General features: G+C 31.5%; 1 protein-coding gene across 1 annotated transcript; it reads left to right on the top strand.

Annotated features, from left to right (window-relative positions):
- Positions 1-323: 323 nt before the first annotated feature.
- Positions 324-3,237, top strand: LOC120077297 (glycosyltransferase BC10-like). The gene is made up of 2 exons (XM_039031186.2): positions 324-1,018; positions 2,513-3,237. Exons 1-2 carry the CDS (start codon positions 377-379, stop codon positions 3,170-3,172), a joined length of 1,302 nt encoding a protein of 433 aa, XP_038887114.2. The 5' UTR covers positions 324-376; the 3' UTR covers positions 3,173-3,237.
- Positions 3,238-8,729: the final 5,492 nt, after the last annotated feature.

Raw genomic sequence — 8,729 nt, 5'->3', positions numbered from 1 at the left:
TGGAGAATAATATAGACATTTTTTAACATAGATAACAACATTTAAGATATTATTTTCTTCTTCTTTTATATAAATATATAAATTCCACTTTATCAAAGTCAATTCAACACTCACATGCAATATAATACAAAATCAGAATAAAAAATAAAAAGAATAAAAACAAAAACAAATGACAAGCTTGTCTTGGGTTATGTTATGAATTCTATAATGTGTGTGTAAAACATGCCAAGTTTGAAATTTTTCAATAACTTCACCTTCAAGACACTGTCTAATAATTTCTAAAAAAGCAATAACCTAGCTAGCTCCTCTCCCTATATACATACACAAATCCAAAACAAAACTCCAAATCTTTCTCAACCTCTTTCTCTCTAGATTGATGAAATTAAGAAAAATGGGGTTTGAGCAAAAGCAACCCCAAGGGTTTCTCAAGTCCCACAATCTCAATTTTCAACTCAAACATGTCTTCCATTTCCTCTTCTTCCTTGTTGGATTTTCCTTTGGAATCATCCTTTGCTTATACTTCAAAACCTATTCTCTCACTAATCCAACCCCTCCTAATTCTCCTTCTTCCTTCTCCGCTTTGCCACCGTCGTCATTTTTGCTCGCACCCGTCAGCTCTCCTCCACTGTCACCGCCTCCATCACCGCCCGATCAGTCTCAGCCTCGGTCTCGACCTCTTCTATTTTTATCAATCCCGAGAAATGGGAGCTCCTCCTCTAACTCTTCAAGGGTTATTGTTTCCCTTGAAGAACATAAGTCTTTGGTTCATAACATGAGTGATGAGGAGCTGTTTTGGAGAGCCAGCATGGTTCCAAGAATTGTGGAGAGTGACAAGACAGTTCCAAAAAAGGTGGCTTTCATGTTTCTGACAACTGGACCTTTGCCATTGGCAATTCTTTGGGAGAAGTTTTTTAAAGGCCACAATGGCTTATACTCCATTTATGTTCATTCACATCCTTCTTACGCTGATGAAATGCCTCAAACTTCTGTTTTTTATGGTAGAAGGATCCCAAGTCAGGTTTGTTTAATTTTATTATTATTATTATTTCTTTTTAAAAATATTGAGTATTTGGAATTTGAAAGTGCTAAAAAAAAAGTTATTATAACCTTTCTAGAATTACCATTGAGATTACAACTATTAAAAAAAGAATTAGGAGCCTTGTGAGTTTGAGGGACATCTGATTTATGAATTCTTAAAATATAACTTTTTAGTCCTCAGATTTTTAAGAATATGTAAGTTTCAAAATATATCTTTTTAATCGAAAGATAGAGTGTTGATCTATGAATTTGTATAATGTAACTTTTTTTAGTTTTCGTATTTTTAAGAACTAAGTTTCAAGTAATTTTTTAAAATTATTTTTTCTAATTTAAAAGTCATATAATTATTTAAATAATTAAACAAACTTACTTCATTACCTTTTAAAACACATTTGTAAATATTTGGGGACTAAAGAAGTACATCTTGAAAACTTGGGATTAAAAATGTAGATTTTGAAAATTCATGGACCAAACATACATATTCGGAAAAAAAAAATAATTTTTCTCATAAATGGTGGGGATGTGATTGTCTGATCACTTCTAAAAATGATCAAAGTTAAAGGTGTTATTAATAAATAAATGAACTAAATTTATGATAAAGACAATTGTTTTAAATAGTAAAATTGTTGAGAATATTTATAAATATAGTGAAATGTCATTGTCTATCAATGATAGATCGTGATAGTCATTTATCAATATTGATAAATGTCGACAGACTGACATAGATGTTTATATCGCAGTCTATCACGGATAAATAACGACATTTTACTATATTTGTAAATAAGTTGTCTCATTTTTCTTTGTTTAGAAATAGTTATTATGATAATGATTATGAGTTTCTAAATACCTTTTACCATCACACCTATTATATATATATATATATATATATATATATATTGAGTATATCACACTTAATATTGTGTTTTGTGTTGAGCCTTTTCTTACATCTTACTCAAATTTAATTTCAAAAACATTATAGCAACATTTTTTTTTAATTACAGCGGTCTTCTTTCGCTAATGATTTTTTTAATATATAATATTGTAGTTGCAGAAAATATTTTTAGACTTCTTGCCAAATTTTAAAGAGTTTTATATTCCAATACTTTTTTGTCTTTCATTATCACAAGAACTACAAATCATATATAGAAACAATCATTAATTTTTAAAAATATATAACACAAAAAATTAAAGCAACTTAAACATATTACATGGGGATCCATATTTTAAAGTTCTCTAATTTTAGCTAAACAAAGTAAATGATTTTTTTTTACGTGTAATATAGTACAATGTACAAGTTCTATGTCAGTTAAGTTATGCTCACGCTAGTGAAAGTACATGATTTTTTTTATGTGTAATGATAGTACAATGTACAAGTTCTGTGTCAGTTAAGTTATGGCCACGTTAATGAAAGTAGATGGAAATTAAATAATAGCTAAGTAGGTGTTATAATTAACATAATTCTGAATTATTGTAGGCTGTGTATTGGGGGACTGCAAGCATGATTGATGCTGAGAGACGCCTTCTAGCAAATGCCCTTTTAGACTTATCAAACCAAAGATTTGTTCTTCTCTCTGACTCATGCATCCCATTGTTCAACTTCACCACCATTTACAACCATGTCATGAGCTCAAACCTAAGCTTTCTCGGCTCATTCTATGACCCGAGAAAGTCTTGCCAAGGCCGCTACAACCCCCAAATGTCGCCTGAGATAAACATCACCGACTGGCGAAAGGGTTCCCAATGGTTCGAGGTACATCGAGAGCTCGCTCTTCACATCGTCTCCGACACGAAGTACTATCCAATCTTTAAAAACTATTGCCTCCCACCTTGCTACATGGATGAGCATTACATACCAACTTTGGTGCATATGTTGAAGCCTGAACTTAATTCTAATAGGAGCATCACTTGGGTTGATTGGTCGAAGGGAGGCCCTCATCCAAGTAAGTTTGGATGGAATGATATAACTGATGAGTTCTTGAATAGGATAAGGTTTGAATCAACATGTAATAATGAGAATTATGATCAATACTATTCCACTTCTTCCATTTGTTTCCTTTTTGCTAGAAAATTTTTGCCAAACACTTTGGAGCCTTTGTTGAGGGTCACTCCTCTATTGCTTGGTATTGATCCATAGGGAAAAAATGTGCTTGTTGAATGAATATTATTCAATATCTGAATTCAATTTTAAGTTTGATTACATATGATCTAGGTTTATTCATTTAAGAGTTTAATTTGTACATATTTAGAAATAATTTTGAAATTATTATTCACTTTTGTGAAGTTTAACTACTTCAGGACATGCACTATTTAATCGATCATTCAAAATAAAACTGATGATATAAATCATGCTTAAAAGTATAGCACCAAATGTGTTTGATTGGAAGCCGTTGATGCAAAATTTGGAATGGGGAAACAAACCTAACTCTCACGAGACATCAACAATTGAATTTATAATTTTGGGGAAGAGAGGACTTGCAAAACAAAGAAAAAGGTCCCGATGTCTAAGTCAGTCAGAGAATTGAATAGTAGAGAAGAAGTCAAAAGTTTAAGTTACCTCGTATGGAGCCTTAATGGTCTATTTATAGTGGATTCAACTTAAGGTTTATCTTAGTCATATTAGGATTAAGATTTGAGATTTAACCTCCTAGGATTAGGAATATGACTTTTCCTAATCTCAAACTAGCTAGATAAATCTTTATCTTATCTCTTTTTATTTTTGATTTTATCTGATCTTATCTTGATTTTGGGCTTTATTCTGTCTTGTCAAAATTCACCCACAAAATTAGCTCCCACTCCCAAGTTGGGGTTCGTGGTTGACTATATTCTTATGGGCTAATCTTCTAAGCAATCAACTTGGGAGTACAATCTCCCCTTTTATTGCCACGTTATCCCATCGCGAGACGTATCTCGAACTTTGTGGGTGTTGGGCCAATTGAGCTAAACTCTTTTGAGGTCCAACCAATTTTTCAATGTGCTTCTTGATGGAACGTACACATTTACAATGGAAGAAATAACGGATCTAAAGTACTCTAATTAGGTTAATTTCAAAGAATAAGCATGCAATTAAATTAAGAACAAATGAATAGAAGATATACAACCTTTGTAGACTCAAATCTTCTCTAAATCAGCTCCAATCTCCTCATGAATGGTTTGTAAACCACCACGAGAGTCTTCCCGACTATTCTCCGGCCTTAGAACGGGATGATGGGACCCAATGATTGACTAATTTGGAGAGGAAAAGGTTAAGGATTTAAGAGGAAAAATAGGTTAAGACTTTCAAGAAATTTCATGAAATACCACTTGGCCAAGAGAGCTAAAATTCATAAAACTCTTCTTTTTGTAGGTTATATCATGAAAAACATGCAACTTTGAATTTGATGAGAAATTGACACTAAAAAATCTACTAACTCAAAGTAGGATTAGTGGGGCAAGTGTCTTCAATTGAAAACAACACTTAATGCAAATGTTTGAATTTCCCATTCAAGATTGTTGGATCTTTCCACTAACTTGATCAAATGTCAAAATTTGACTCTGAAAGTCCAAAGTCAATAATTTTGACTTTTTGATTTTCAAAGTCAAAATCAACATTTTGACTTTTATTGCATTTTTTACCTAGTCAACAATTTTGAATTTTTATGCAATTTTGACCTAATAAACTATTTTGACTTTTAATGAAATTTTGACCAATTCCATTTAATTTCAAAATTAATTCTAATAATTAATTTTAAAATTTAATTAATATTAAATAATTAATTTAACAATTTAATTAATTAAATTTAATATTAAATCCAACACTAATTCCAATTAATATGAATCTCTATTCATAATCTTGATATTTAAATCTTATTTAAATATCTTCTATTTTCTCTCTCTTTATGTTTAATTCAAATTAAACATTAGGTTAAAAATATCATATATTTTTAACGCTTTGCTCCAAAAACCAAATTCGAATACTTCAAATTCGTTCGTCACACTGTTCTAAGATTTACGATATGAGCTAGTATGGGGACCTCATGGATTTACAGATCATGGATTCTAACGATCCAAGATTAACCAGCTAAACTCTTTAACCCAATTAACCAACATTCGTTAACTACTGGATCACTCCACTAAAGCATGGTAGTTGCACTCCCCTCACTATAGATATATTTATGTCCACTCAATATAACTATAATCAGTAAGTCAACCTTTCACAAGTTGTTCGTAATAACGGTTGGGTGAAAAGCTGTTTTACCCTCAAGATTACATCTTGCTCCTTAAGACTTACTGATCCTCTAATGAACAATTGGTATGTGATCCAATCACTAAACCGAGTCCCTTTTGGGCCAATGAGCGAGTAGGGCCCCTTATTCAAAACCCGAAGTTAGCACTTAAGGGAACAACCTCTCTATTATCCCTAAAAGTGGATAGGGGTGAATTTCGTCTTGCACTCTATGTCCCCAGCTATCTACCTGGTCTTACCCTTGAAGTGGGAGGCTTATTGAGCTGGCATTGTTGAGTCAACCCATGTAAATCTAAGGATAATCCTGAATAAACAGGAGTTCATAGTTAGCTCAGGATTAAGGTCAAGTTACATAGATCATCACTTTGAAATAATCAGTTTTAAATGGTAAACAACGTTATAAAGTAAGAGTGACTTATTTCTTAGTTCGGTCTTATACAAAATCTTTGCACGGGATGCCCCCACTCGCATGTCTCCACATTAATGATTTAGGATCATATCGTTTGTACTGAATACAAAGTGGGCCGCATCCGATAATGTCCCCAGGATAAGGTAACCGACCTTTTTCGTATATTACAGACCATTTTGACTATCTACTCGAACTTGATTCACTTTTATGTCACTACATAAAGTCCAAGTATTCATGTAATAGCCATGGATCTTAGTTTATTGGATTTAGGTTCCTTCTAAAACGAAATGAGCAATTGATACATTCAATAACAACTTTATTGAATAAGCCCAATAACATCTTCATTGATAACATAATAAGTTTATTGTTTACAAACCACAAGTTTTAGGACATAAAACCCAATACTTCTCCACCTCATGGCAAAATTATGCACTAAGTTGTGCCAAGCCCACCCTAAAAATAGGCCCAACAACCGGTCATTGGTCTCCTAACCCAAGGTAGGCCCCGGGTCATGAGCGAACCTGGAATATTACTTGACCAAGCCTGTTATAGCTCAACCAACTTCCTGATGTCCTCCCCCCTCCCCCCAAGGGCGGAGTTATGGTTACTTCACCCATCATTTCCTCAATGGGTCATCGTTTTTGCTTATCTTCAATAATCTTGTAGCTTGATCCTAATCTTGTAACTTCTTTTCTTATCTTCAATAGTCTTGTAGCTTGATTATATATCTCGTAGCTTTTTTGCTTATCTTCTCTTAATTAAGGTTAATTTTTCTATTTTATATGACGAACTTTAGTCCGAACTTTAATCTATGTTACATGATATATGCAAATTGACTATTAAATTTAAGTATAACTTTCAAATAAAGGAAAATGAGTCAACTTATTTACAAATTATCTATTAGTGATAAGCCGTGATAGACTTTTATCAGTGTCAGTAATAAATGTCTATTAAGGTCTATCGTGGTCTATCACTAAGTGACATTTAGCTATACTTGAAAATATTTTCAACAGTATTACCATTTTAAAAAACTAGTTTTGCATGCATTATGTAAAGTTTAAAAAGAAAAATTAATTATAAAAGTTTAATAATACAACTTTAATATTAAGTGATGATTATAAAGTAAATCTAAAAATAATTATAAAAAAAAACCATAAAAACAAGATTTTAAAATCAAAGATAAATTTCGTGTACAAATGGTTTAATCTTGGAAAAAAATACTTTTTTGGTCCTTGAGTTTTAGGAATAGGTGTATTTAGTCTCTATTATTTCAAAGTGGTCATTTTGGTCTCTAAGTTTTAAAGACTAGGTTTAAAAAATCCCTTAACTAATAAATCAATTAAAATTAAACATAAAATTAAGTAAATAAACTATGTGACAAGATGTTGAGTTGTATGTCCTAAAACTCGCAGTTTATAAAGTTAAACATATTCTATTATCAATAAAGATGTTATTAAACATTTCTTCAATAAAGTTAAACATATTCTATTATCAATAAAGATGTTATTAAACATTTCTTCAATAAAGTTGTTATTGAATCTTTAAATTGCATTATAAAGTCTAAATCCAAATAAACTAAGATCCATGACTATTACATGAATACTTGAACTTTATGTAGAGACATAAAAATGGATCAAGTTCGAGTAAATAGACAAAACGGTCTATAGCATATGAATAAGGTTGGGTGCCTTATTCTAGTAACACTATTGGATGCAGCTTGCTCTGTAGTTGTTACAAGTTGATGTAAAGGTACTATAAACGAAGTGATCCTGATTCGTTCATGTATTGACATGAGGAGTGGGAACGTCCTATGCAATGAGTTTGCATAAGATCAGACCAAGAAATAAATCACTCTTACTTTATAACGTTGTTTACTGTTTAAGACTGACTATTTCACTTAGATAACCTAGGTAACTCGATCTTAATCCTGAGCTAACTATGAACTTCTGTTTATTTGGGATTACCCATAGATGTGCATAGGTGAGGGTTAGCTCAATAGCGTCGGCTCATTAAGCCTCCCATTTTATGAGTAAGACCGGGTAGATAGTTTGGGATATAGGGTGCAAGATGGAATTCATGCCTACCCAATTTGGAAAAAGGTTGCTCTCTTAAGTATTAAATCCAGATTTTGAACCCCACCCTCTCTTTGGCCCTAGAGGGATCCGATTTAATGATTGGATCATAAACCAATTGTTCATTAGAGGATTAGTAAGGACTTAAGGAGCAATACGTAATATCAGGGACAAAACAGCATATTGACTCAACCGTTATTACGAACAACTTGTGAAGGATCGACTTATTGGTTATGGTTAAATCATGTGGACGCAAATATATCTATAGTGAAGAGAGTGCAACTATCGAGCTATAGTGGTGTGACTTGATAGTTAACGAATACCGATTAATTTAGTCTAAAGAGTTTTAGCCAATTAATCTTAAATCGTTGAAGCTCATGATATGTAGGTCCATAAGGTCTCTCTACTTGCTCATAAAACATGAACAACTTGAATTATTAAATTGAGTGAATTTAGACCAATATCAATTTAAAAATGTTCAAATTGAAATTAGGTTTTGGATTTGAATAAGTTCAAAATCAAATTAGGGTTTGTATAATTATATTCGATATAATTAACATTTAATTTGTTGAAATTAAATGAAATTGAAGAGTTTATAATATTTAAATATTGAATTAAATATCAATTACATGAATAAGATTCATGTTTTTAAATTTAATTTATGGTTAATTTGATATTTGATGTTAAATTATTTAATTAATTAAATTTGTTTAATTACTTAAAAATCAAATTAAATTCCAATTTTAAATTCAATTTGAGATATTGAATATTGAATTTGATTAATTATGATATTAAATCAAGTTGGATTTGAGTTATTTAGAATTAATTGAAAAAATTGGAAATTTTGAAAAATGAGTTTTTAGTGGGTTTTCCCACTTTCACCAAACATGAGGTGTTGCTCTTCTAATTACACACAAATCCCATTAAATTTTTGAAACAGCTGCTAGCCTTGAATGTGATTGGAGTGCCTGCATGTTGAAAAATAATA

The sequence above is a fragment of the Benincasa hispida genome, chromosome 1, assembly GCF_027475165.1.
Source record: "Benincasa hispida cultivar pf3 chromosome 1, pf3_genome.v1.1, whole genome shotgun sequence".
Taxonomy (NCBI): domain Eukaryota; kingdom Viridiplantae; phylum Streptophyta; class Magnoliopsida; order Cucurbitales; family Cucurbitaceae; genus Benincasa; species Benincasa hispida.
This window is presented reverse-complemented; position numbering and strand designations above follow the sequence as displayed.

What these genes read in the sequence shown, in the direction of transcription:
- LOC120077297 (XM_039031186.2), top strand. Translation starts at nt 377, where the DNA reads ATGAAATTAAGAAAAATGGGGTTTGAGCAAAAGCAACCCCAAGGGTTT. An exon ending in GTAGAAGGATCCCAAGTCAG is followed by an intron (nt 1,019 to 2,512) that starts GTTTGTTTAATT and finishes GAATTATTGTAG; the next exon opens with GCTGTGTATTGGGGGACTGC.